Source organism: Gopherus evgoodei, chromosome 24, assembly GCF_007399415.2.
Source record: "Gopherus evgoodei ecotype Sinaloan lineage chromosome 24, rGopEvg1_v1.p, whole genome shotgun sequence".
Taxonomy (NCBI): Eukaryota; Metazoa; Chordata; order Testudines; family Testudinidae; genus Gopherus; species Gopherus evgoodei.
Window position 1 is genome coordinate 3,541,144 of NC_044345.1, and position 26,788 is coordinate 3,567,931.

General features: G+C 54.6%; 1 protein-coding gene across 1 annotated transcript in view; it reads left to right on the forward strand.

Annotated features, from left to right (window-relative positions):
- The first annotated feature begins 309 nt into the window (after positions 1–309).
- ARHGEF11 (Rho guanine nucleotide exchange factor 11) overlaps positions 310–26,788 on the forward strand; it is a 45,587-nt gene continuing 19,108 nt past the window's right edge. The window contains 21 exon segments of the mRNA XM_030542599.1: positions 310–331; positions 459–492; positions 4,208–4,240; positions 5,956–6,047; positions 10,297–10,395; positions 11,890–11,939; positions 12,045–12,102; positions 14,057–14,235; positions 14,418–14,489; positions 15,081–15,200; positions 15,765–15,819; positions 17,261–17,337; positions 18,394–18,531; positions 19,342–19,416; positions 20,149–20,253; positions 20,936–21,034; positions 21,658–21,700; positions 23,176–23,272; positions 23,390–23,512; positions 24,099–24,122; positions 26,083–26,227. Coding sequence (XP_030398459.1) covers positions 310–331; positions 459–492; positions 4,208–4,240; positions 5,956–6,047; positions 10,297–10,395; positions 11,890–11,939; positions 12,045–12,102; positions 14,057–14,235; positions 14,418–14,489; positions 15,081–15,200; positions 15,765–15,819; positions 17,261–17,337; positions 18,394–18,531; positions 19,342–19,416; positions 20,149–20,253; positions 20,936–21,034; positions 21,658–21,700; positions 23,176–23,272; positions 23,390–23,512; positions 24,099–24,122; positions 26,083–26,227 — 1,740 coding nt within the window.

The window sequence follows — 26,788 nt, forward strand, 5'->3', positions numbered from 1 at the left end:
AAGAGATTCTGAAAAGTTAAGGCCTTAACATATTCGGTATTCTATTCAGATTTTATTTTAAACAGGTTTATTTTTAAAAAGAAAAAACTTCTTATAATTTAAATAACATCAAAAATGCAATTTTAATTTTCAAAAATCTGTTTGTTTTAAAATCCATTTTTATCCTCCCGTAGGCGTTGAACTGAACTAGTTGAATAAACTGAAGTGAAGACAAGCAGAAGTAGCTCCTAGGAGCCCTGACTCTAGTCTACTGGACGTGAAGCCATTCTCATCAGATGGTTGTTTCATTGGTTAAACTGACTGAAGTTCATGTGCATTAGGGTTTGCACCAGTTTAGCTAGATCAGACAGCTTATGGAACCCAGCTGTGCATTGTATGTACCCAGCCCCTGCACCCATGAATTTACAGTCTCAGCCCATGAGACGGACAGAGAGTGGGAGGGGAACCTGAGGCCCAGAGAGAGGAAGTGACTTGCCCAAGGTCACGCAGCAGGTCAGTGGCAGAGCTGGGGTTAGAACCCAGGTCTCTTAGGTCAGTGGTTAGGGCCTCTTGTTTAGTAACTTCTCCAGCGTACACCAGGCCTGTGTGTGTACCGCTTCTTGTGCTGTCTGTGCGTTCTGGATGCACAGCCGACATTGCTTGAGCTGTCAGACCAGCAGCTTTGACCGACCCAGGCACCCTCGCCCCACAGTGTTTCTCTGTACTTGTGCTTTGATCAGTGGGCCCTTCACCTTGACATTCCTGGGAATGTGCCATCTACTCATGCAGGAATGTGGCCGGGTGGCTTTGCTTTCTTATCACTGCCCTGACTCCTCTTAGGCGACGCCAGGTGTAACTTCACATTTGGGAGGTGCAAGCATGTACGGTTTAGATCTACCCCAGTGTTACGCACCATGGGAACAGGCGCCATGGAAATACCGGAGATTGATCTCCGTCCCTTCATCTGTAAGCAGAGGACACTTCTTCCCACTTACTCCATAGCAGTAGGTCACTTTCTCCTCCTCCTTCCCGGTATGAACCTCTCTGTAGTTCTCCTCCCTTTTTCCCCCCATGGAACGTTTTACTGCCTGCAACTGCTGCTGAAGCAGAAATAGTTTTCCCCCAGCATACTTGGTGCCTTCTGCATGCAGTTAGCACGGTCTGCGGACAGCAGCCGGATTCCATCTGCAGCTGATCATGAGCAGAAGTTTAAAGGCTGGGCCTTTGTGTTTTGTCTGGGCCAAAAAAAAAACAAAACGCGTGAGACCTTGCCAAATTGGAAATGGAGTGCAGTGCGAACAGGCTGCAGGGGGATGGATCCTGGGGGTTTACTCCACCAATCTGGCGCAGAACTTGGCAGTGGCTGCTTGTTTTCGTGTATATAAGCACACGTCCCAAAGAGCTAATGCCGGTCCTTGCTTTGGACTTGCAGAGTTCAGAGCCCAAGAGTCAGATCTCCTTGTGTGTGTATTAAAATAGAGAGATGGTGGGCCTGACTTTCAGTTACGTACAGGGGCTTTCAAGTGGGCAGAACTGGCTCCCTGAGAATCCTCCACGTGCAAGGCCCCTGCACAGCTTATGTGGAGCTGGCATAAGAGCTCTGCTCTGGACCTGTGCCTGGTCCCTGGGGGGCCGATCAGGGATGTGGCCAGAGCATGCTGCCCTACCTCTCTCCTCAGCTTCCCAGGGACTGTACTAGAAGTAAAGAGCAAGTTTGCATGGTCCTGAGGCTGCTTTTCATGTTGTGCTCGGCCGCACAGCACCGAGCACAACACGAGCCAGGCAGACCCCTGCATGGTTCCAGAATCCAGGGAGAGCAAAGATGGTTTACAGGCATCTGCATGCCCCTCTCTGCCACTGGCCAAGCACAGGAATTGAGCACCTGAGCATCAGGCCCTGTTGGCTTTACCTAGAAGGTGTTTTTCCTTGGGAGGAGTTGAGAACTCTGCAGCAGCATCCAGACCCACAGACTTTCATTAAGTATCAGAGGGTAGCCGTGTTAGTCTGGATCTGTAAAAGCAGCAAAGAATCCTGTGGCACCTTATAGACTAACAGACGTTTTGGAGCATGAGCTTTCGTGGGTGAATACCCACTTCCTCAGATGCATGCATCTGAGGAAGTGGGTATTCACCCACGAAAGCTCATGCTCCAAAACGTCTGTTAGTCTATAAGGTGCCACAGGATTCTTTGCTGCTTTTACAGACTTTCATTAGTTCTTCCCCAGCTCTCCCCCCTTTTCTGGCTTTCATTTTTAAGTGTGGATTTAGCCTGGCGAGGAAGGAAGGAATTTGCTGTCTGCCTCAGTGAGATGGTTGCCGTCTGACTCATGCGTGATTGTTGATGGTGGTGGTATTGCTTTTTCAAGAAAGAAACGGGCTCGATCCTGCCTCGTGGAGGGCATGCGTGTGGGTGCGTATGCGCCCATCAGTGTGCCGGGCAACGCACGGAGGCGGTGCGGATTTTTAGAAGTGCACCCAAAGGATTTAGGCGCTTAGGGAGGAGAGTCTCAAAAGCATCTAAAACCATTAGTGAGGTGCAGGGGGAAAGCCAGGGCGTGTCCTGATGGGAGCGCTGCAGCCATTCTGTTACCCCTGCTAAGCGGCAGGTGGGCAGCTGGATCGGCAGGGTTAGGCCCTTGTGTTTGCAGGGGTTTAGACTGTAAGCTCTTTGGTGCTCATTGTATGTCCATACAGCACCTAGTGCCATGTCACCTGCTGTTGGGTGCTGACCCAGTAGCAACACCATGACGCTGCCCTCCTGTCCCGTCTTTCTGAGCCAGAGCAGACTGACGTCAGTGGGAGCCTCTCTGTGGGCTTTGGATCATGCCCCAAAGGAGCAGGTGCGCAGGTGGCTCAGTGCCACTTGGAGAGGAGGGATCCACGTAGTGCTGCAGCTTGCGTCTCTGCTCTTGCTCGCACTGGAGGGCAGTCTCTGCCAGCCGTGCCGGCTCTTGGCAGCTGGATCAAGACTGGGGCCATGTGCGTAGCGCTTGGGGAAACCGCCCAAGTTCAGACTGAACCTGTCGTTTGCCTCCTACCCCCGCTGTGCAAACGGGCACTTGTGGAACCTATCACCTCGCCTCCCTGAGGGTGTGTGCTCATGGGACCCATGGTGTCCTCTCCTGCACCATCACCCCGCTATCCCCACCCCACTGCACGGATGTTCTCCCGATGCAGGGTCCGGTTCCAGGGTCACATGTGTTTTCTCATACAGTCCAGTCACATATCGCACCCAAAGAGGAAAGTATTTTGTCCCAGTGAGGACAGCCTGCATTTCCTGCTCCTCCGTGCACAAAGCAGTTGAAGGAATCTGCTCCAGACTTTCTGGTTCTGTTCACACTGAGCCAGACCCCGAGGCTGGAAAACTCCAGCCCAAAGGCAAGGGTCGTAATGGAGACCACACAGCGCCCTTTGCTGGAGCTGTCGCTGCCTGCGTCCACCATAACAGTCTTGCTCCTTTTAAAATGGTCCTGCCCTGGAGTGGACTAGATGCGTTGGGCAAGGGGTGGGAGAAGGGAAGGGGTGTCGCTCTTGGGGCCTGAGAAGGAAGGATCAGCTGCTGGGAAGGTGGTCAGTGCACAGTTGCGTGGGGAAGGGGTCAGAGGGAATTTGGCTCCAATCCTGCAAAGACACAAGCACCTACTTCACTTTCTGCAAGCGATTCTAATGTATAAAATTTAAGCACTTATGTGAGTCTTTGTGGGATGGGGGCCTGGGGGAGGCTCTGAAGGCAGCTGTACTCATCTGGCTGTTGAGTGCCCTGTGGGAAACGATTTTGGTGGGACTTGGTCCCTAGTGGATGCCTGTTGGCATCCCCTTGCCACTGTCCGCCTGAACACAGAGGTCAAGCGCTGAATTGGCTACAGAGGGGGAGCCCCCCTTGCGCTCCTCGAAGGAGCCCTGTTGGGTCACTGAGGGTATGTCTGCAGCCCCTCGTGGCCCGGCTTGGCAAACTGGCTGGTGGGTAGAAAGCGCTTTGAAGCTGCAGCTCTGGCTCTGACGCCGAGGGCTAGCAGCGCATCTCCCCCTTGCTGTCTGTGCGTCCCCTCTCCTGAATGTTGAGTGTGTTTACAGCTGTGTCATCCATTACACATCTGTCTCTTTTATCTATTTGTCTCCTCTTCCCCCTGTTCCCCCTGCACTCCCAATGCTGTCCTCTGGACCATGCGCCATCTTTACCACCGTCCTTGTCTTTGGTGTCAATTTCTGTCTTCCCTCCTGGGCAACAGGCCAGCCAGTAAAAAGCACTCTCACTTGCCCAGGTAAGACGGGGCTGGGGGCGGGCTGACAGAATCACATTCGCACTCGCTTTCTCGAAGCCGCTGTGTTCAAAGTGAAGGTGGATTTGGTGTCAATCAGCTTTCATGTAAACATCCTCTGGGCCTTTCTTCTGCCATTTTATATTGTCCACAAAAAAACCAACAACCCCCCCAACCTGGCCGGCTCAAGGGGGACCAGGGAAGGTCTTTCACCTCTAGGGTCCTGGTACTAATGTGGCATCAGATCGGGAGAACTGGCTGGCCCGGGGATATTGGGGAATGGAATATGGGGCCTTCCCCCTTAGGGTTCTGTAGGGTGCTGTCTCCAGTATGCCACCAGGTTGGAGGGAGTGGCTGGCTCTAGAAGATCGGGGAATCCGATATGGGGCCTTTCCCCTATAGGGTCCTGATTCCAATTTGGCACCAGATCTGGGGGGACTGGCTGGCTTGGGAGGTGGGATATGGGGCCTTTCTCTTATAGGATCCTGGCTCCAGTCTGGCCCCAGGCTGGGGGCAGTAGGTAATAAGGTCTTGTCTTCACTGCAGTTAATTCAGGTGTTGCCCCAGTCTTGAATCCTGTCCACACTCACAACTCCCTCACTCGAGTACTGTGGTGCTATTAATTCAAATTGGCTGGGATGGGTAGGAGGGGCAGGCTACACTCGAGATAGCGCTGCTCCCTGCAGCCTGCCCGTTTTCCGGTGTGGCTGCTCTCCCTCAAGCCTGTTTCGTGAGAGAGGCATCAGCGCCAGGGTAGATAACTCGAGTGAACTCTACCCTTCGCCACGAGTCACGGCTGCAGGTCGCCCCTGTGTGCTGGCTGCCCGGAGGCTTGCGGGGAGAGTTTTTAGGGACTCCAGTTCCGGCTGGTAGGTGTGACCACAGTTTGCCGACCCACCCCAGCAATAGGCATTAGGCAGAGAGAGCTGGCCAGGACTGAGCGGGCTATGGAGTTGGAGCCCCCTTCTCACCCCACGGTCAGCCGGTCCCTCCAGGGCAGGAGAGTTCTGGGAAGCTTGCAAAGCCAGTGCCGCTGTTGTACCTAGGGTGACCATATGTCCCGATTTTATAGGCACAGTCCTGAATTTTGGGTATTTTTCTTATATAGGTTCCTATTACCCCCTGCCCCGTCCTGATTTTTCACACTTGCTGTCTGGTCACCCTGGTTGTACCTCTTCCCGCCTTGGCCCGCAGGACTCTCAATCCAGCCCCCTCCCCCATCACAGAACTGCCGGGAAGAGCAAGAGCACCAAAAATAAAAATAACAAAAGAAAGTAACTGTCCATTGTCTCTCTCATTCATTCCTCACTGCTTCATGTTCTCTTCTTCCATCAGCCCCATTGCAGCCTGGTAAGCTCTGACGCTGACCTCCTGTGCAGTGCGTGTGGTTTGCATGAGCGCATCTCTCTGTTGTTCGTCATGTTCTGTGGAAACCAACCCCTCCCCATCCCTCCGGGGTTAACAGACGCGCGGTTACATGGTGTAGCGTCCTCCCTGGGGCTCTGGCTCTCTCTGCTGGAGGCCGCTTTTGGCGGTGGGGAGAAGGATCCTGCAGCTCCAATTCTGGCCCAGCACCCTGGGGGAAACAGACAGCGATCGCTCGCCGTGAGAGCTGCCCTGGCTACGCTGGGGCTTGCTGCGTCCTGAGAGGGAGGCTTCTTGTAAGTGGAAGGATGAGTCTTGTTCCTCCATGATTGTTTCCATCTCATTCCCTTCAGGTTAAGCAGCCTGTCTTCACTGGGCGATTCGACTACAGGACGCAGGTCTCCCGGGCACCGCCGCCAGCCGTCTGACTGCACTGAAACGACAGGTAGCCTTTACTTCTCTCCTCCCCACTCTGTGCTGCTATGACAGCAGACTTGGGGTTGTACCATCTGGCTGTCGTGGCTACGTCTGCCCCCCACCCCATTGACGTTATCTCTCGGCACCTCCCAGTTGTGACGGTCTTGATCCCCCCGGGAGGTGGGGCAGGACTCCTCTGCCTACTGGGCGCATGAGGAATTCTGAGGCCCACAGACGGGAAGTCACTTGCCCAAGGTCACGGCAGCAGAGCAGGGAACAGAACCAAGGTCGCCCACGTCCCAGGTGAGCGCCCTGGCCACGGGAGCATCGGGCACACAGGTGAAGCTGTGATGATGCAGGTGGCCGGAGGCTTTGGCATGTGTGTCTCTGCACAGCATGAAGTTCCTCTTATCAGACTCAGGGTATGTCTACATCTACAATTTTGCAGCGCTGGTTGTTACAGCTGTATTAGTACAGCTGTATAGGGCCAGCGCTGCAGAGTGGCCACACTTACAGCAACCAGCGCTGCAAGTGGTGTTAGATGTGGCCACACTGCAGCGCTGTTGGGCGGCTTCAAGGGGGGTTCGGGGAACGCGAGAGCAAACCGCAGGGAAGGAGACCTGCTTGCACGGGGGTTCGGGGAACGCGAGAGCAAACCGGGGAAGGAGACCTGCTTGCACGGGGGTTCGGGGAACGCGAGAGCAAACTGGGGAAGGAGACCTGCTTGATTACCAGAGAGGCTTCCTCAGGTATGCTGCGATACCTGCTTATTCCACGGAGGTCAAGAAAAGCGCTGGTAAGTGTCTACACTTGATTACCAGCGCTGGATCACCAGCGCTGGATCCTCTACACCCGAGACAAAACGGGAGTACGGCCAGCGCTGCAAACAGGGAGTTGCAGCGCTGGTGATGCCCTGCAGATGTGTACATCTCCTAAGTTGCAGCGCTGTAACCCCCTCACCAGCGCTGCAACTTTGTGATGTAGACAAGCCCTCAGAGATTATAAGGCCAGAAGGAACATCTGGTCGGGCCTCTTGCAGCACCCATGCCGGACAGTTTCACCTGGTGATTCCTGGATTGAACCTGTAATGGCTGATTGAGCCACAGGGTGTCATTTTCTAGAAAGAGATGTTAGATCCCGAGTAAGCTCTGGAGTTGGGGAAGGGCATGCTGGGAATGACATTGTGGGGTAGGGGCGTCCTCATGAGCCATCAGCTCTTCTGGTCTTTGTGGGTTTGAACGGCTCATCTGCCCTTTACCCTGATTGGGGAAGTCATGGGGGATAAAATGATGTTTTCCAGGCCTGTGATAATTACTCCTCCCATCTAGGCCTTCCTATGGGGCTACTTACACCTTTCGTCTAGGGTAGAATTTGGAACTGAGAGTTGGGACCCCAGGAATCTATTATCTCTGCCACTGATTGCCTGCCAAGTTGCTGTCCTCCCTGTGCCTCAGTTTCCCCATCAGTAAAATGGGGATAAAGACACTCCCCTTCCTTGTGAAGCATTTTGAGATCTGTGGATGAAAAGTGCTAGGTTAGAGCTAACTGAGATGACAGTGATGGTTCCATTTACGATTCCAGTTGCCCAAGCAGTGAAGAGAGAAGAGTGGCCTTGTGGTTAGGTGTGAACGTGGAAAGGGTGTTGCAGCGCCCTCCCTGCTTTGGCATGTGCCACCCCAGTTCCCACTGGAGGGGCAGTCCCCCTCCTGCACTGTGAGTTGCAGTCTAGCCCTCCCTCCTGCTGCATCAAGTTGATCCCTGTACCCTAAAAAGGGGAGAGGAAAATCCTTAGAACAAAGCTGTGCATATGAGAGCAGCAGTGACACGGGGCCAGGCCCTTGCCCTGAAATGCTTCTACAGCGCTGGAGCAAAGCTCACAGGCCGTGATCCTGGATTAGCCCCAGAGCTGGGGTGTAACTGCAGAATGGGCTGCAGAGCATGCCAACATAAAGGCGCGAGGTGATGCAGGACTGTCTGGTGCCAGCGCCAGTTACTGATCTTGGAAAGGGAATGGCTGTCTGCCTAGAGCAGTGGTTCTCAACCGGGGGTGCATGTACCCCTGGGGGTACGCAGAGTTCTTCCAGGGGGTGCATCAGCTCATCTAGATATTTGCCTAGTTTTACAACAGTCTGCAGAAAAAGCCCTCGCGAAGTCAGTTCCAACTAAAATTTCATACAATGACTTGTTTAGACTGCTCTGTGTGCTATGCGCTGAAATGTAAGCACAATATTTATATTCCAGTTGATGTATTCTATAATTAGATGGTAAAAATGAGAGAGCCAGCAATTTGTCCCTAACAATGAGCTGGGACACTGCTGTATTTTTATGGCTAATTTTGTAAGCAAGTCGTTTTTAAGTGAGGTGAAACCTGGGAGTACGCAAGATAAATCAGCCTCCTGAAAGGGGGACAGTCGTCTGGAAAGGTTTAGAGCCACCGGCCTAGAGGAAGGATCACTTGGTGGCTGAGGCGCTGGACTGGGTTTTAGGACTTTAAAATCGGCATTCTCTTTCGGTGCGACTCCAGGCAAGTCACTCAAGCCGCCTCAGTTTCCCTGATCTATTAAATGGCTCTGATGCGTTCCTCTCTAACAGAGTATTAGGGGGCTAAACGCCCAGGAGGCGTTCGGATCCTATAGCAGTTCGGGGGAGGGGATATAATAATCTACCATTGATGAGTGAGGCTCCAAAAGGCTGGATTAATTGAAGGGAACAAAAAGGAGTGTGGTAAAGGGGGGAGAATGTGGGAACAGCGGCTCATTTAATACAGGAACCAAAAGAAAGTGTAGCCAGATGCACTGACCATTCTCTTCATGGGAGACCTATTGTTTGAGTCTGTCACCCTAAGGTCCCTGTCCACCATGCTGGCAGTATAAAGGACCTTAAGGTGAGCGCAGATGAGTTACTCTTTTTACACTGGTTTCCTTTACACTGCCAGAGTCCTGTAAAAAAGGCCTTATAGTGAGAATGAGAATTGGGGGTGTGACTGGGGGGGAATGATGAACATGGCAGGCAGAAATTCCTGTTTGTGGGCTCAACGGCAATGATACTTCTCTGCCATATCAGATTAGGTAAATAGGGCCCGATCCTGCCTCCTTGTTGAACCCCGTGGGTGTCGGATCGAGCCTGTAGTATTGCAGAAAGTGAGTTTATTCACATGCCTCACGTTGGTGTGTTTGCCACTTTGAGACTGCACGTTTGGAAGTTACTGCCCAAAGAGCACCATGAGTACAGATGCTAGGAACTGACAGTATTTACATGCATGCCCACGCGCGTGCACAACACACACATGTGCCCCTTACTTCGTGGTGTGTCTGTCCCTTGTGCAAAACCGGGTCCAATTTCTTACTTCCCCACCCCTCACCTTTGTGTCATTAGTTGCATTTGTGCAAAATTGGGCCTGATTTGTCCCAGGCCCCGACCTCATATTGTCACTTCACCTGTGCAGAGTGAATAACACACTCACTGGTGTGATGTGAGTGGAGAATCCGGAGTCTTTTGTACACTCGCATTGCACAGGCAAAGACACGATGGAAAGGAGAATCAGGCCCTGTTTCTTTTTCTGAACCAGACCTCAGACACTCGAATGATGTCAGCGTTCCATGCGCTGCGATGAACAACAGAAGCTGGGTCACTTGATAGCCACTAACACCATCTGCATTCCTACCAGCGACAATGAGCATAATTGCATCTCTGGCTTTCAGGGCGATGGAAAGGAACTAGAGAAGCCAGAGATAGAAAAGATCCGTTAGGTCCTGGATAGACTGTCTATCCAGGTGTCGTATATACCAGCAGCCAGCATGGTATCTTGGGGCTAAAAGGCAGCTGATATCAGAGCATGGGATTCGAACAAACACCTCCGGGGACACTGCAGCCTTAAAAGGGAATGGAGCCGCTGAAATCTAGAACCCAGGCATCCTGGTGTATTGTGCTTTGCTTTATTATCTGTCTTACTGCCCTTTCCTGGGCTCTCTGCACGGCAAGAACATCTCTGCTTGTCTTCTCCAGCATTGCGTTCAAAAATCTTTTCTCAAGCCCTGCCCCAATCATGAGCTTGACACAAAAAGTCATGGGATTTTGTTAACAAAGAATTAATTTCAGAAGTGCGGGTTTTTTTTGTTTGTTTGCCTTCTGTTTCCTGGGCCTTAGTCTTCCCCTGGCCTTAGGGAACAAACAGTAGCCATGGGCCATCTGGAACTTGCAGCCATAACTAGTCTAGAGCATGGATTTAAACTCTAGCCTCGCATGCCTCGTTTGTTTGTTTCCCCGCCCTGCTGTAGGTTTGGTCCAACGCTGCGTCATCATCCAGAAGGATCAAGATGGCTTTGGCTTCACTGTCAGCGGGGACCGGATCGTCCTGGTGCAGTCTGTCCGGCCAGGTGAGCGGCTCTGTCCCCCCTTCTTGGGGGTCCACGGATGGTGGTGTATGAATGGGAGTCCCCTAGTTCACTTGGCCCCCTGCTCCGCTCTGGCCCCAGGATGGGTTGGGCGAGAGGAAAAGGGGGATCCTTCTTCGCAAAGCCTGTTGGATCAAGGGAGGGCAATTCTGGAGGATGAAGAGGAGCTAAGCTGGGTGAGGGCATGGTTGGAATGGCGGTTGGGGGACCTGGGGTATGTATGTGCCTAGATCGGAGTCTTGATTCTGATCAGCTTGGCCACCCAGAGGTGGGAATTAACCCCAAATTGGCTCCCGAGAGCAACAGCCAGGTTCCCATGTTGCGCCATCTCTGCTGTCCAGGCAGTGCCAGGTTAACCACGTGCTCTACCTGGTTGTTACATAATTGCAGCTGGTGGCTTAGGAGGGGTGCAGGGAATTCCCCTTGTAGCCCTCAGCAAACACAGTCAGCAACTTTCACGCTGGGCTCTAGCTTTTTGCTGTCTGATGGTGTTGAGGGGAGGTAGGGCTTGAATCAGACTAACACTCAGGCTAGGAAAAATTCAGATAGATAAGGGAGGAAAAGTCTTACAGATTTAAAGGGACAGAATCAGATAAAAATCAACCCCCTTATCCTGCAATGGGATCTCATGGGGAGACCCCTGCATCGACCCCAGTGACTTCACCAGGACTTTGGGCCGGCATAGATTCCATTTGCATGAATCCATTGGCAAGTCCCAAATATTTTAATAAAGAACAGTCAATGTGCCTGATTCCCCACTGCCCCGTTCCTCGTGCGGTCCCTTACACTCGTGCAAAGTGAGCCGGATTCTCTAGTGCCCTGTCTCTGGCAGTCGCCCTCTTTGTGCTGGGGTAAAAGACCACCCTGGGTGCAGTGCTGCAGGGAGACATGCCCCTTCCTTCTGGCTTGCGTTGCCTGTAATGAGAGCTCATTAAAGCTGAAAAGACTCTTAATTTACTTTCCTTCTTGGCCTTTTTTTTTTTATTTGCTAGTCTCTCAGTTTGGAATTGAACCTCATGGAAACGTTTCCTCTTCGGCCTGGCTTTAGCAACAGAGAATTTTTCAGTGTATTTAAACTTTTAACAGTTGCATTAAAGAAGGGGAGACTGGCAGGGGAAGAGCTTAAATAATAAAGCTACTTTTACCGATGCTTAGGCCCCAATCCTACAGTTGGATCCGTGTGGACAGACCCTCTTGCCTAGACAGAAGCCCTAAAGGAGAACAACCGCGTGGCAGATGATAGTCCTGTTGCTTAACGCACTGCTGGAAGGAACTTGGATATTAGTGATGAGGTCGATATAAGAACCTACATGGAATAGAATAAAACAGAGCTCCACACAGGAGGAGGGGAAACCTAGATTTTGGACCCTAACGTCTCCATATGCTGGTGCCTTGTGCTAGGTGTGGATGTTTTCATGTTGCTGGGGCTCTGCTGTTCTTTGCTGTAACTGCCTTCCTCTGCCTGTTTCATTGCAGGAGGAGCGGCCATGAAAGCCGGGGTGCAAGAGGGTGACCGGATCGTCAAGGTGAGCGGCAAACCCCGAGCCGAGGCGTCCCCGGGGCATTCCCTAGTGCTGCGCTCTGTGGGCCAGCACTGGGGCTGTGTGTCTGAGGCTGGCTTTCTCTTGCAGGTGAACGGCACAATGGTGACAAACAGCTCCCATCTCGAAGTGGTGAAACTCATCAAATGTGAGTAGGTAGAAGGGGTGAATGGGGCCTTTTCCTGCTTGGTCGCTGGTTGGAGGCCAGCCCCGCAGCGGAGCGTTTTGAGATGGCGTATTGTGGAAAGCGTAAGGGGCCCTGAGGCTAAGAGCGGAGCGGAGAGGCCAGGCGCGCTGAGCTCTCTTCTCCACCCGAGAGGCAGGGGATTCTCCAGGCATGCTGGTGTGAGTAGCTTGCTCTGTCACAGCTGTGCCTGCCCCATGCATAAATAGGGGCGTCTGGTCTCCCGGGTGGAGAACACCAGCAATCCCATGTTTCAGAAATGCTGAATGTGTGAAATGTCCTGCTTGGGGAGCCTCGTTGACTGACGCCACTGGGAAGGGGAGTCATTTGCAAGCTGGAGCGGCCAGATCTCTGCGGCTTCCCGTTCTGGTTGTTACAGGAGGAGCCGTTTGGGAGAACGTCACTTCCCATCCCTTTCCTGAAGCAGTTTCCAAGAGCAGCCTAACCCTTCCCTTGCCGATTTGGTCATTCCGCTTCCCACCCTGCGTTACAATGTTCTGTATCCATCCATCTGTCTGCATCAGGCTGTCACCATAGCGTCTGGGCAAATAGCCAATAGTGAAGTCTCCAGTGGACTTCATGGGATGTCTGGCTCTTCTCCTGTAGGGAGGTAAACGACCTGCCTGGGATGGACTTATGGTCACCAGACAGCAAGTGTGAAAAATAGGGACACGGGGGGGGGTGGGGGTGGGTAATAGGAGCCTATATAAGAAGAAAACCCCAAAATCGGGACTGTTCCTATAAAATTGGGATATCTGGTCACCCTAGGTGGGCTTTTGGTTTTGTTGGCTGGTTTGTTTCAGGTTTTGTGGGTAGAGGGGAGGGCATGGTGGTGTCATTCCCTCTATGGTGAAGAGGAAGGTTTTACAGTGTCTCCTAAAGGCGATCCGACTCTGGATTTGCCCCATCTCCTCTGGTTGCCCATTTCATAGCAAAGTCTCCTTCCCTGGGAATGCTTTGACCCTCGGTCTCATGTCCATCGTCTTGCGTTTTGTGATCTGCATCGTCCCAGAGGAGCACCATTGTCACCGCAGATCATAAAGTGAAGTTCAGTCTTGTAATGTAGATGGGGCTCGACCCAGTTATTGGTTTGACGATTAGGACTGAGGCCTTAAACTGGCATGGAAGCAGCCTGAGGGCCAGTGGAGGGATTGGATCTTGGGTCTGATGTGTTCACAGTGGCTTAAGCCAGAGGGAAGGTGGGCAGCCTTGGGCAAGTCACTTCCCCACTCTGTGCCTCAGTTTCCCCATCTGTCAAATGGCGATAAATGATACTGACCTCCTTTGTACAGCTCTTTGAGGTGTATGGATGAAGAGCATGAGATAAAATCTAGGGATTAGTATGTGTCTTGGCTGATGCAGCCTCTCCTGGGTACGCTTTACAAAGGTTCCTGAGGCCTTACTAACGACTCCTGCTCTGTAGGTGCAGTGAGCTAGCATCTGTGAACTGAATTAAACCCTAATGCTGAGTGTAGTTGGTCTACACTGAAAACCTACATCGGCATAACTGTGTCTCTCAGAGGTGTGGAACCCCCCCCCCCCCCCGAGAGACATAGCCACATTGACCTAACCCCCAGTGTGGACAGCACTAGGTTGATGGAAGAATTCTTCCGGCCCCCTTCGCCTCTGGGAGGGGGGGATTACCTACGCCGAGGGGAGAACCCCTCTTATCGCCGTCGTGAGTGTCTACACTGAAGCGCTACAGCAGTGCAATTGTTGCATTTTCAGTGTAGACGTACCCTTAAGATCAGCTTCGGTTGCAGCTCCATCCATCTCAGACTCCTGCTTCATGGATTTGGGGTTGGGGAGGCAATGATCCGTTCTCTTCTAGATGCTGTGATTCCTCGGGTTTAAATCCTCATCAACTGGCTAGTTATAAAGTGGGTCTCTCTCCACCCGTGCTCCTTTTCTTCTCCAGCCGGCGCCTACGTCGCGCTGACCCTCCTGGGGTCTCCTCCTCCCTCAGTGGTTCTCTCCAGCCCTCAGCAAGACGTGAGCGTATCGGGGGCACCTGGGATTGCACCCCTGTGCCCCCCGCCACCTCCCCCGCCTCCGTTGCCTCCGCCACAACGCATCACAGGACCCAAACCATTGCAGGTAACCGGGCGGCGCGGCGCTCCCATGGGTGGTATGTCCTGGATCTCCCAGGGAGATGGGAAAGTGGCGATCGTCACTCTCCTGCACTGCTCCACTTCCGGGGGGTGAGGGTGAAAGATGGGGAAATGAAAGCAAAGCTCTGTCCGTCCCCTCACTCTGCCCACGTCTGTTCCAAATCGCAGGATCCAGAAGTTCAGAAGCACGCAACTCAGATCCTCCGCAACATGCTGAGACAGGAGGAGGCCGAGTTACAGGTACACTGCATCGCCTGCCTCCTCCCTGTGGTGAGCGACCCTGGAGCAGACCTTTGCCCTGTCTAGCACACTGCTAGGCATCTTTGCTTACAGTGGAGTGGGCTATTGCTCCTTCTAGGCCAATCTTTCCTCCCTACATGATGGATCAGACCAGTGGGCCATCTCCTCTGATATCTTGCCTGTAGCAGAGAAGACAATTGTTCCACCTAATCTCATGGTTCTGCTTCCTGCGCTGCAGATCAGACCTCCCTCCATTCCATGTAATCCAGGCTCCTGCCTCTGTCCGTGACACAACTGGTGTTTCCAAGGAAGAGGAACCCTCTCCACCCCACAGTAAAGTGTGAGGCCCGTTGTACAATGTTTGGGGGAAGAGAGGTGTATTTCCTTCCTCCTCTCCCTGGCCAGCAGCTGATGCCCTGCAGCAGCAGGTGCGGTCACACCGAAGCTGCAGCAGGGTATTGATCAGAGCCATCCATCCCTCACTGCTTTGTCTTTTCTCGTAGCCCCCACTCCGCGCTCTGCACCCCATGCCTGTTCCCCTCCCTGCGTGGCTGGCTGTAACCTCCTTCCCCTTCTTGTCTCCCCGTTCAGCGATTCTGCGAGGTGTACAGCCGGAACCCCGCCACCACACTGGAGGAACGGATCGAGGGGGCGCGCAGAAGGGTCAGCCAGCTGCAGCTCAAGATCCAACAGGAGACGGGCAGCTCAGTGGTACGCAAGAGGAGCCCTTACTTTCTGGTTCTAAATGTCATGTGACTCTCCCCCACGCCCCAGACACTCCACCCTCCTCAGACGTTGGTGCCAGGGGAAGCCTGAAGTGGATTTAGTCCCACTGTGGAGATGGACAAGCTGAGGCGTGCCCCCGTGCAGTGTGAAATCTCCCCGAATGCACTGCCTCCGGGGGCTGAGCCATGAACTGTGGGGATAGGTACCCAAAGGGCACTGAGGCTGAAATGGGTTAGGTGAAGGCTAGTGTGGACACAAAACAAGACTGAAACCAGTTCAGCAGGGCTAGTGAGGATGCGCGGCATTCTTTGTGTATGAACTGTTTGAAACCTCCCTCCCTCGCCCGCCCCCTCCCCCATGTGACCTATTCTGGGGTTCCCTTTCCAGCTCTGCCACAGACTTCATATCCCCAGAGGTGCTGAGAGCCCCTCTTGAAATGGAAGGGTGCTGGTCCTCCCCCTTTATAGATCAGGCTCTTTCTGTGCCTCAGTTTCCCCACCTGTAAAGCAGGGATAACGACACCACCCTCTCTGTATCCATCAATTGCAGGATCTGGGGCGGCCGTGCTGCAATTCCAGCTCAGCCAGTCTCCGGGGGACAGAAGGTGAGTCGTGCTGTCGCTCCCAGGCAGCTGCACATACCCATTGCTACCGTCCACCCGCCCTCACAACCGATGTTTGGTCTGGGCGACTTCAGCTTCTGGCGCTTGTGCAGCTCCTTGTCTCCGGACGCTGTAACCGTCCCAGGCATCTGACGAGCTTTGCTTGCACCAGGTGCGCTGAGGGCTTCAGCTCGAGTCTGGGTCGATCCTTATCGGCTGTGATAGCCTCTCTCCAGTGCAGATGGGAAGCTACAAATACTCTAGCTCTCCCCATTCAGGAGTCCCTCGCATTGGGAAATTGTTCCCAGCCATCACACACTGTGTGCTATAGGACAGGGACTCCAGGTCTCCCAGAATGCACCAGTGCAGGGACACTTTACTTCTGTCCAACAGCATTGCTATATGGGATATGCTGTAAAGAGACATGAGTGTTTGCAGCCAGCATCCCTGTGACCACCACTGGGCTCGGCGTACATAAACGCTGCACATATCTGCTCTCCTCCACCCCAGAGTTACCCCTCCGCTAGGGTCCCTTGTAGAGCCGGGCAGGAAGTTTGCAACGAAACATATTTTCACTGGAAAATGTTTATTTGCTGAAACTGTAACAGTTTGCGGGAAAGGATTGGTTTCAACTGGTTTCCTGTTTTTGGCGGGGGTGTGGGGGGATTCAAAATGAAAGGTTCCTTTCCTGACATTTTCTTTTGATACTTCAGTTAATTTGTCATAAAAGAATTTTTTAGGAGGTTGAAATTGAAATGAGACGTCTCAGAATTATTGAAAGAGAAGGTGTCGACTGACCCGAGCTGAGTTTTATTTTAGTTTTGTTTTGCGGAAATGTTAGAGATTTCAACTTTTTGGCCCCATTTGGAAAGGGCCTTTTTTTTTTTTTATGGCAAATTTTTGCGCGATGGGAAAAGCATCTCCTGCCTTGTTCTAGTCTGCTGCTCTGTGCCTTTTCACGTTCAACACATCCCGTGTGGCTCCTGCTCTTTCTCCTCCTTCGCCGCCCAGGGTTGCTTTCCCATCTTGTGCCAAGCAGAGCTCCGGTCTCGAAGCCTGTAGGACGAGCCGTGTTTGCGTGTGGCTTTCTGGTTTCCTTTGCCTCTGCCCCTTGCCTGGGATTCTAACGAGCCTTAGCCCCCAGTAAAGACCAGAGCTCCTCTTTCCTCGTCAGAGGCCAGAATTGGGGTTGCACAAACCCTCCTTAAACATTCTCAGTTTGATTCTCTTGTGGGGTCTCGGCCAGCCCACAGATCCACCCCTCCTGTCATCAGAGGAGAGGAGATGGCAAAGGAAATGTGGGAGGTGGATCCACAGTCTAGACAGAGGGTGCTTACTGAGGGCTGCTGAGTCCTGCTCTGCCCCATCGCTCGGTTCTCCTTTGCCATGGTTCCTCCTGGAGGGTTTAATTTCACCTCCATCTGCGTGTCTCCTCTGTTTGCAGGTCGCCTCTCTCTGGACTCTCAGGATGGCGACAGCGGTTTGGATTCAGGCACTGAGCGTTTCCCTTCGGTGAGCGAGGTGAGGACTCGTGGCCCCAGGGCTAAGGGCCGGGTCCATGTTGCACATAGAGCAGAGAGTCAACCTCTGTGCTTTGTTGGAAAAACAGCTTCTGCCCCCCAAACGGTCCGGCACTCACTGAGTGTGTGGGGGAGGTGGGGGGGGGGGGTTGGAAAAATCAGATGTCATTTAAAATCAGTCTAATCAAATCTGGGAGTCCCAGACCCTACAGTACCCAAATCAGGATCCTGGAGTTCTTGCAGGAGGGGGTCCCTGCAGGCGGAGTGAAGGTTGCTTGGGTGCCTTAACTCTGTGTTTCGTGTCTTAGCACTTTGGATGTCTTGTAAGTGCAGCCATCACTCTGAATGTCCTGGGGTTTCGAAGGTTTGGGGTTTAGGATCATTGCAACGTCCCTTTGAAGTCTCTTCCTGTTCAGTTATTGATCCATCCTCTCCGCCTTCACCTCCATCATTACAGAGGGTAACGCTTTCCAGAATGTCCAAGGGTGAGAATTTTAAAGGTATTTAGGTGCCTAGAGGGAGTGTCAGTGGGTGTTGGGGGCTTAGATGCTTTTCAAAATCCCCATAGGTGCCGAAACACCTTTAAGAATCTTGTCCGAAGTAGGAAATTTTCCCCCTTAGTCTTTTTGCTCTGGGCCTTTGTGTAGAGCCACAGATTGTCATGGCACGTCCTGCAGCAGGGCTAAGAGGCAATCCCTGGCCCCCGGAGTTTGCAGCATCAATGAGACCAGCCAGACGCAGGGGAGGGAGGTGTCTGCAGGTTACTACTGAGAAGCGCGGAGGTGTCGGGGGCAGCGTGGGAGACGCAGGAAGTTGAGCCTGGGAGCGGGAGCCAGGTGTGCGCACCGATCTAATGTAAACTGGTTTAGAAATTGATTGGTGAATTTGGCACCCCCCTCCCCCGCATTTGGACACGCTGTTGAATCGGTTTAGATGTTGGCCTGGGTCCTGGGAAGCATGTGAGTCAAATCAGGGTCTGGTGCTACTTTTGTCCCTGGGGGTTTCCCTGCTGCCCCCTTCTCGGTTGCTAATGTGAGGTGGTGGTTGTCCTGAGCAGATCTCTCTGAACCGGAACTCCGTTCTGTCCGACCCCGGCCTCGACAGCCCGCGCACTTCCCCGGTCATCACCTCCAAGATGTTCCAGCACCATCGCCGCCAAGGCTCGGACACGCCCTTCCTGCCCATCGCGGAGCAGGTGAGGAGCTGCCACGGGCGAAGTGGCTGGGCCTGGGGCACACTCCCTTGTCCAGCTCTGCGGAGTTGGATCTGATTGATAGCGACAGGCTGTAGCTGATTCTGCCTAGGGCTGTGATCTCATTAGGGGTGGGTCTGAGCACTACCCAAACTGCTGCAGGGGGTGGAGTGTGGGGCTCCTTGGGGGGCAGTCTCTGCTGTGGGTCAGTGCTGACTCCATGGCACAGTGTCCTGCAGGGAGTGGGGTGTGGCGCTCCATGGGGAGGCGCTCCGCCCTCGGGGTCAGTGCTCACCTCATGGCACAGTGTGGTGCAGGGAGTGGGGTGTGGTGCTCCTTGAGGGGCGCTCTCTGCTGGGGGTCAGTGCTTACCCCATAGCACAGTGTCCTGCAGGGAGTGGGGCGTGGGGCTCAGTAGGGGAGCGCTCTCTGCTGAGGGTCAGTCCTGACCCCATGGCACAGCATGCTGCAGGGGGTGGGGTATGGGGCTCCATGGAGGGGCGCGCTGTGCTGGGGGTCTGTGCTCACCCCATGGCACAGTGTCCTACAGGAAGTGGGCTGTGGGGCTCAGTAGGGGGGTGCTCTTCCCTCGGGGTCAGTGCTGACCCCAGAGCGCTACTGCTGGACGTGTCTGTGGGATGAGACACAAACTGAGGTCCCGACTGCTCGTGCCATGAGGTGCCAGCCACGTAGTAGCTGAGAGCGAAGTGGGCTGCAGAGAAGCCCCCCACTGAAGGGGGAGCCTAGAATTATTGAAGGCTGAACCCGGGCTGCTAGCTGTGGCCTTGTCCCAGCCTGGCCTTGTCTCCTCAGGGCGTGGACCGGACGCCGAGGCCTCTCATCATCGGGCCAGAGGAAGATTACGATCCGGGGTATTTCAACAACGAGGTAACAGCTCCCAAGGCATACCTCTGTCCTTGTATTAACCCTGTTGGCGACACCAGCACCGTAGCAGCTGTGCTGGGGAGTAGGGGTTGGGACTCCTAGGAGGGGAGTGGAGTCTAGTGGTCAGAGCAGGGGGGGCTGGGAGTGTGAGCTCTCAGTGCGAGGGCCGCCGAGTGCGTCCCCAGACTCCTGGCTTTACGGAGCAGGCTCCAGTGGCCAGAAGCCTGGGTAGGGCAGTGCGGTTACAGATGTTTGCTCTGGAGCTGGGATGGTGCAAAGACGATATTGGCACATGCTTGGGGCCACGTGCGTTGTTTGCTAGGGGCTTCCCAGCCTCCGCGCCCACCAAACCTTTGCCCCACTGCACGCTGTGTCGTACTCGCTTTGCGCACGGCTCGTGGAGCTGATGACGAGGGCTGGTGGGTCGAAGGCAGCGTAAGGGGAACCCTTGGCTATCTAGGTTTTGCCTACCCTGAGGGTTTGCCCCATGCCGGGTAGCTACACTGGTGCAAACAGGCAGAGCCGCAGTGATGGAGTCCAGCTCCGGGGCTGGAGTGGCTGATGGCTGCTCCCCTGCCTGCCCTGGGGTGTGTCTGCTGCAGCGACCCCAGTGGCCGAAATGAGGCAAATGCCATTTTCACCAAGGCCTTAGCAGAAGGGGGAGCCCGTTCCTCGGGCACACTCTGCCCTTTGCTCTCCCCAGCTTCAATGGCTTGTTTCCCTGCCCTCCCCCAGCAGTGCGACTCCCTCTTCCAGGACCTGGGGAAGCTCAAATCCCGACCGGCTCACCTGGGTGTCTTCCTGCGCTACATCTTCTCCCAGGCAGACCCGAGCCCCCTGGTAAGAGCGAAACACGTCCACGTCTGCAACCGCGGCTACCTCTCTGGGGGGTGGGGTTGTGGAGACCCTGGCTTCCCCGCAGGAGCAGGAGCATCCTGCAGCACTGGGGGTGGCTCCTGACTTGATCTCGGAAGAGTGGATGTGGTGGAGGATTTAGGGCATTTCCCACCCTCTGTCTAACCCTCATCCAAAGCCCACTGAAATCACACGCTGCCGGCAACCGGCTTCGGTCCAGGTGCTATCCTCTCCCTCTTCCCTGGATCCAAGGAGCAGCATGTCTGCGTAGGGCAGTGCATTTCTTACAGGCCCGCTCCTTTTCCTGGGCTCCCTGTTCTTTGCTGCCTGGGCCTATGAAGTGCAGGTTATTTCCTCCTGTGGCTGCTCACCCTCAGGCTAACCGGGAGCCCGAAGGCCCTAGGTGGAGCTAACGCAGTGCTGGGTCTGGCCCCTGCTGTCATGCTGGTGTGTACGGTAGAAGTCAATGGACTTCGGAGGCATGAGAGGTGGAAATGCCGTGCAAGGGCTCCGATTCCTCCCCCCGCACAGGGCACAGCCTACCCTCGTAGGCGTCTCCTACGGTCTGGCCTGTGTCCTGGAGGGAGTCGCTGCTGCTGCTTTTCTAAGTGTTTCTCCTTCCTTCTTCATCTCTCATGCTTTTTCTTTTCTCTCCCCCTCCTTCCAGCTCTTCTATTTGTGCGCAGAAGTTTGTCAGCAAATGAACTCCAAGGATTCCCGGGCGTTGGGGAAGGAGATCTGGAACATCTTTTTGGAGAAGAACGCGGTGAGTGCAGGAGCTTGGCTGCATTGCCAGTGGGTGTGGGGCTTCCCTCCTGCAGGAGAAGGCCGGCAAAGCGTGGCTTCATGGTCTAACATTCCATGTATTCAGCCTCCCAGCGTGGAAACTTTTAACCGAGGCCTTGTGTCCCCTAGGATTTTAGCATCAGCCTAGCTGCACTGAGGCAGACTCCAGAGCAGATGTGCTTTGCACTGCCAACTATGCTGGTGCAAACTGTGCTGCATTGTGGTAAACGGTGTCTGCGCCAGTGTTCACCACCAGTGTAGCTATGCTCCTGAAGGAAACGCCAATATAGACAAGGCCCGGCATCCTGCTTTAATTGGGGCGGGTGGTTTTAGCTGTGGCCTTCTCTGAGAGAAGCGATTTTTCCCCCTTGTTGCTTAATAGGCACGGTGGTAGCAAATATACTGCTTAATAGGGACTCGAGTGGTTAAGATTTAATCAGGTGTTTCAGGGTGAAAGTCTGAGCTCTGATCTTTCGAACGCAGAAGCTGCTGTGCAAAGCGCGTGCAGGCTTTACTAGCACTCCCACAGTGTGTATCCTCTGACCTGGGACACCTGTAGTAATAATTAATGGAGACGTAATCGTGTTTCTTTTTCCCTCCTAGCCTCTGAGAATTAAAGTGTCTGAGCAGTTACTAGCTGACATAGGTAAGTGTGTGCGTGTGTGTGTGCACACGCGTGTGCGTGTGAACTCTGAGGCCGTGTCTATGCCGTTAGGGGTAGTCGCTGGAGCAGTAAGCGTTCTCAGCAGCTCGAGGTCTCTGCATCGGGGACCACTGGCTGTTGCTGGTCCCACCATGCAGTGGTTCTTAACCATGGCTGCGGCCTGCACCCCTTTGGTTCTCAAAACATGTTCTCGCACCCCGTATGGGAAATCATTGAAGTAGATCAGTTCTTTAAACCTAGATATGTTTACAGTAATTGTTAAAAATGTATAATGTTAATAAATACGTAGCTTTGATTAAACAAAGTAGTTGTACTTAGTGCCTGTGCTTCATTTGTGTTTCGGAGGATTGACCTTCTAAACAAATCTGGCCTGTCTCGCCCCCACCAGAAAGGGCAGCTCGCACCCCTAGGGGTGAGTGCACCCCAGGTTAAGAACCACTGTACTAGTGGCTTTGCTTTAAATCAAAGATTCCCATTTATTAGCTTGCAGAACTCTTTACCTCCTCTGAACTTACCTGGGGAAGGTCTGTCTGCATAGGAGAGACCTCGTCCCCGTCCCCCCCCCCCCTTTATATTGCCCTGCGTTAGGGAGGAAACGACATTGTGTGGTTCGAGTTGGAGTCAGGACTCCTGGGTTCTTTTCCTGCCTCACTTGAGGAAGTTGCATCCCTTGCGTGAGCCTCAGTTACACGGGGCTGAGGACGTTACCGTTAATTAGACTCATGGCTGTGCCTAACGGGCCCCAGCTGAGATCAGGGCCCCACTGTGCACGACCAAAGGGAGAGACAGTCCCTGCCCTGAATAGCTTAACATTGAACTAGACAGCGGGCAGGAGGGGAAACTGAGGCACAGCCAGGCAGTGACTTGCCCAAGGTGACCCAGCAGGCCAGTGACAGAGTTGGCAAGAGAAGCCAGGGTTCCCAAGTCCCTTTCCACCGGGCCATGCTGCCTGTCTGTCTTACCATACCTTCCCTGCAGGTGGAGTTGGGTGGCTCAGGCCTGGATTTGCCCCCAACTCCAGCAGCCAGGATAGCTGCCCCAGTTCAAACAAGCAGAGTTGCATTTTGCACTAGGGGGCTTTCTCCTGCCTGGAACCCCGGTGAGCTGTCCTGTTGCTAATCGCGGGGTACAATGGAGCTCCCCTGGCAGCATTCGGAGTGGCAGTGGTGCAGCTACCCTGCGGGCAGGAATCCGGGTGGGAGAGTCCCAGGGTAGACGAAGCCTTAACTTTGAGGCTGCTAGTGGAGGAGCCTGGGACCTGACATTGCTGCTGGGGTGTACACTCCTGAAGAGCAGCTGCTCAACTGGCAGGCATGGCGGGATCCTCAGCTGAAACATGCCGTGTCAGCACCTGATGCTGCTGGTGCCACCGGCCATCCGTGTGCCCCTGCCCACCCCCCAGCCGAGCGCAGCTGGTAACGAGCTTCTTTCCCCTTGTCTCCTGTCAATGGTTCCAGAGTCTCGCCTGCGGAACGGGGAGGATGTCCGAAGCGCCTTCTCCGAGGCTCAGGACGCAGCGATGCCCGAGATCCAGGAGCAGATCCAGGACTACAGGTAAGGCCCTCGCACTGCCTCTGCTCTGTGGCCTCGTCTGGGGCAGCTCCTCAATGGGGTGATTGCCTGCGCCACTCAGGCTCGTGGGGCTGACCGGGGCCCTCTGTCTGTCCGCAGGACGAAGCGCACCATGGGGCTGGGAAGCCTGTATGGAGAAAACGACCTGCTGGATCTGGATGGCGATCCCCAGAAGGAGCGCCAGGTGGCTGAGAAGCAGCTTGCGCAGCTGGGTGACATACTGTGAGTGCCAAGCGGCAGGGCTGGTCCCCGTCCGGCGTGTGATGCAGCCCGAGCCTGGGTCTGGGCTCGCTGACACCAGCGGAGATCGGGAGCGGCTCCGGCAGTGGGGTGTGACCGGTGGGAGTGGGAGCGGGATCAGAACCCAGCTCAGCCTGGCCCGTTGATCCCAGGGCCGCTCCTGCGAGTTTCCAGGCACTATGGCTTTACCACTGACGTCCAGTTAGGACTCTGTAGTGGTCGGGGAGAAGGAGCAGGCTGTGAGTGTGTGTGCGGTGGTGGTGGTGGTGAAGGAAGGAATGGGCTCCTGGCATGCGGGGGCAGGTAGAAGCAGCAGACATGGGGCTGGGGCCAGGGAGGCTGCTCTCTTACACCTTGTCCTGTCCCCTCTTGCCAGGGCTGGTTGGAACATGTCCCCATTGCAGTCAAAGGAGCGCTGCCGATTTACGCCGGCAGAGGGTCCGGTCCCGTGCAGGGCTAGGGCTGAGACATCGTCCCTTGGGCCCCTGGGCTCAGATCAGGCAGATTAAATGGTGTCTTACAGAGGTGGCCTCGTTTCTCACACCCCTTCCCTCTTTCTCCGCTTTAGGTCGAAATATGAAGAGGACAGGAGGTGAGTGTCGGCCTGGTGCCCAGCGGTCGTGTGCATCCAGATGTGATGGTGCCATACAGATGTGGGGGTGGGGTTCTGGAGAGCTCAGGGAGGGGGTGCGGGATAATGCTTGGGGAGGGGGTCCTCTCATTACCAGATCACTCTTTCCCCTCCCAACGCCAGGGCAGCGGTGGGACAAACTTGTCAGCGGCTGGATGAGCAGCCCATGTGTAAGCAGCTGGGTAGCATCTGTCTGAGTTGTAGTGTCCCGCAGAACGGCCCCGTACTATCTCAGAACTCCTGGACTGGCCCCGGCGGTCGCCGCAGGGAGAAGAAACTTGTCCCTCGAGCTGGTTCCCCACCCTAAATCCACACTGAGCCTCCTGTGCATCATCTCCCCGCCCCCCAGCTGTTCTCGTTCTCTGGAAAAACAGACCTTCAGCCCCCAGGGTGCTCTGCAGAGCTAGGGGAACATTGCTGGTATCACACCGGCAATGAGGGTTCATGCTTGGGGTCCTTCTGTGCCCCTTAAGTGAGTTGGCCTCGGAGCTGGGTGGGCATCGGTTCTCTGTTTAATACAGACACTCCCCAAATTACATAAACCTGACATACGCAAATCCGAGCTTACGGAAAAAGTTCCGTAAGCTAGAATAGGAGGGGGTTTTTTTCGTTGTTTTTTTTTGCATAATGGTTGGAGATACATTTCCGACTTTCCAAAATTCGCGTTACGCAAGGTGTTCCGGAACGGAATGCTTGTGTAAGTCGGGGGGCGTCTGTAAAGCCATTCCGCTGCACAATGTCCCGGAAAGCAATTCCAGGAGACAAGGTCCCCAGGCCCAGATCCTGCAGTGCTGGACACAAGGTGGATCTTAGGGTGCTTTGCAAACATTAATGAAACCCTCCTGGGCTGGGGCAGCGGGAAGGTAGGGCAGTGCCACTATCCCCCATTTTATAGATGGGGAAACCGAGGCACAGTGAGGGATTGCTCAGGCTCATGCAGGGCATCCCTGGAAGAACTGGGGATAGAACTTGGGGGCCGGTGCTTTAGCCGCAAGCCCGTCTGTCTGATCCGTGAGCTGCGGTGACTGGGAGGCAGGAGGTCTCCTTCATGTGCTGCTGAGGGCTGTTCGCTGGTGACTGGATCTCTCACCCAGAGCTGGGGCAGGAGAAGCTGGAGCGTGGCAACGGGCTTCGGCTCCAGCTGCCCATCTGAAGGGGCCTTTGGTGCAGTGAGAACCCTCCACGATCCAGCTGTCCCGAGGGTGCTTCTCTTGCAGCAAAGAGCCTTTCTCCTGAGTTGATGGGTCGTGCAGGAATCAAGCTGTAACCTGACTTGCCCCCGACCAAGGAGACTCGAGGGCTGGCCGGCAAGATGCCGAGTATTGTACGAGACGTTGTGACACCCTTTGGGGTGTCTGTCTCCTTTGCGCCTGGTCAGACAGTTCCCTTTGGGCTGCCACTGGTGCAGGGTGTGGCCGTGGGCAAGTCACTGCCCTGTCTCGTGCCTCAGTTCCCCAGCAGTAAAATGAGGACAGGGCAGATGGGGGCTGTCGTGAGGATCGATCAATGTTTGTAAAGCACGTGAGACCGCTCAGGGCCTGACCCTGCAATCTCGACTCTCCCCAGCTCATCCTGTTGATTGCCCATGCTCATCGGAACAAGGATTGCCCAGGCGATGGGCTCTGACATCTGTCTGCAAAGCGCCAGGCCCCTTACGGTGCTGCAGGCACTGCCCTTGTGATGGCACCGGTGCTTTGGTAGCGTTGGACAATGGGAATCCCAGGGCTCCCCGTCCCTCTGTGGAGCACTGCGGGTGGATACTCCCGGCCACGCCTTGCTGAGGCTTTGAGCCTCTCACCGGCTCTTTTCCAGCCGGTTATCCCTGCGGTGGCTGAAGGAGGCCAGTTTCCTGACACGCCGGTGCTGGTGTTGTCCCCTGGATGATCTGCAGCATGTCTGCTTGTGTTTTCCTCTCTTCCAGCTCCCCCATGGCCTTTGCCCTCAGCACCTACATGAGCCACACAGGGATCCGGATGCGGGAGGCCCGGCCAGCCAGCACCAGCGAGAAGTCCCAGGCCTTCCCAGACAAGGACAAGTGGCTTCCCTTTTTCCCCAAGGCCAAGAAGGTGAATGGGGCATTGACCGCGTTCCCTTTTCTGACCAGATTCTTCCCAGTGCTGTCAGCTCCTCAGGCCTGGCCTAGCACAGTTCTTGTCTCCACAGCCTCCCCGAGCCCCAGCTCCCCCGCAGAAATGCGCGTGAGCACCTAATCCCCATCCCTGGGGAGGTGAACTCCAGAAGCTCCTCGTTCAGCTCAGAATTACCCTTCAGCCACTGCCCTTGGGCAGGACGCCTTGTCGCTTGCACTCGGGCAAGGCAGGCACAACATGTGGCCTTTTCTGATCTGGTAGCACTTTGTGCCAGGGTACATGGCAGCACAGAGCCCTGGGTGGGGCAGAATCGGGCCCCTTGTGTCTTCTGGCCTCCTCCCGCCCTGCCTTCCACTCTGTCTCTTTGCACAATCCTCTGCTGCCCGGAGCAGCCTGCCAGTATCTCGTCACCTCCATCACCTTCCCTCCCCCGCCCTTCCCCCCGTCTCTCTCCCTCCCGCAGTTTGATCCCGGTGCCGGGAGTTTCACTCTGGGATGGGAGTGGGGGTGGCTTGTGGAGCAGACCCTGTGCAAAGT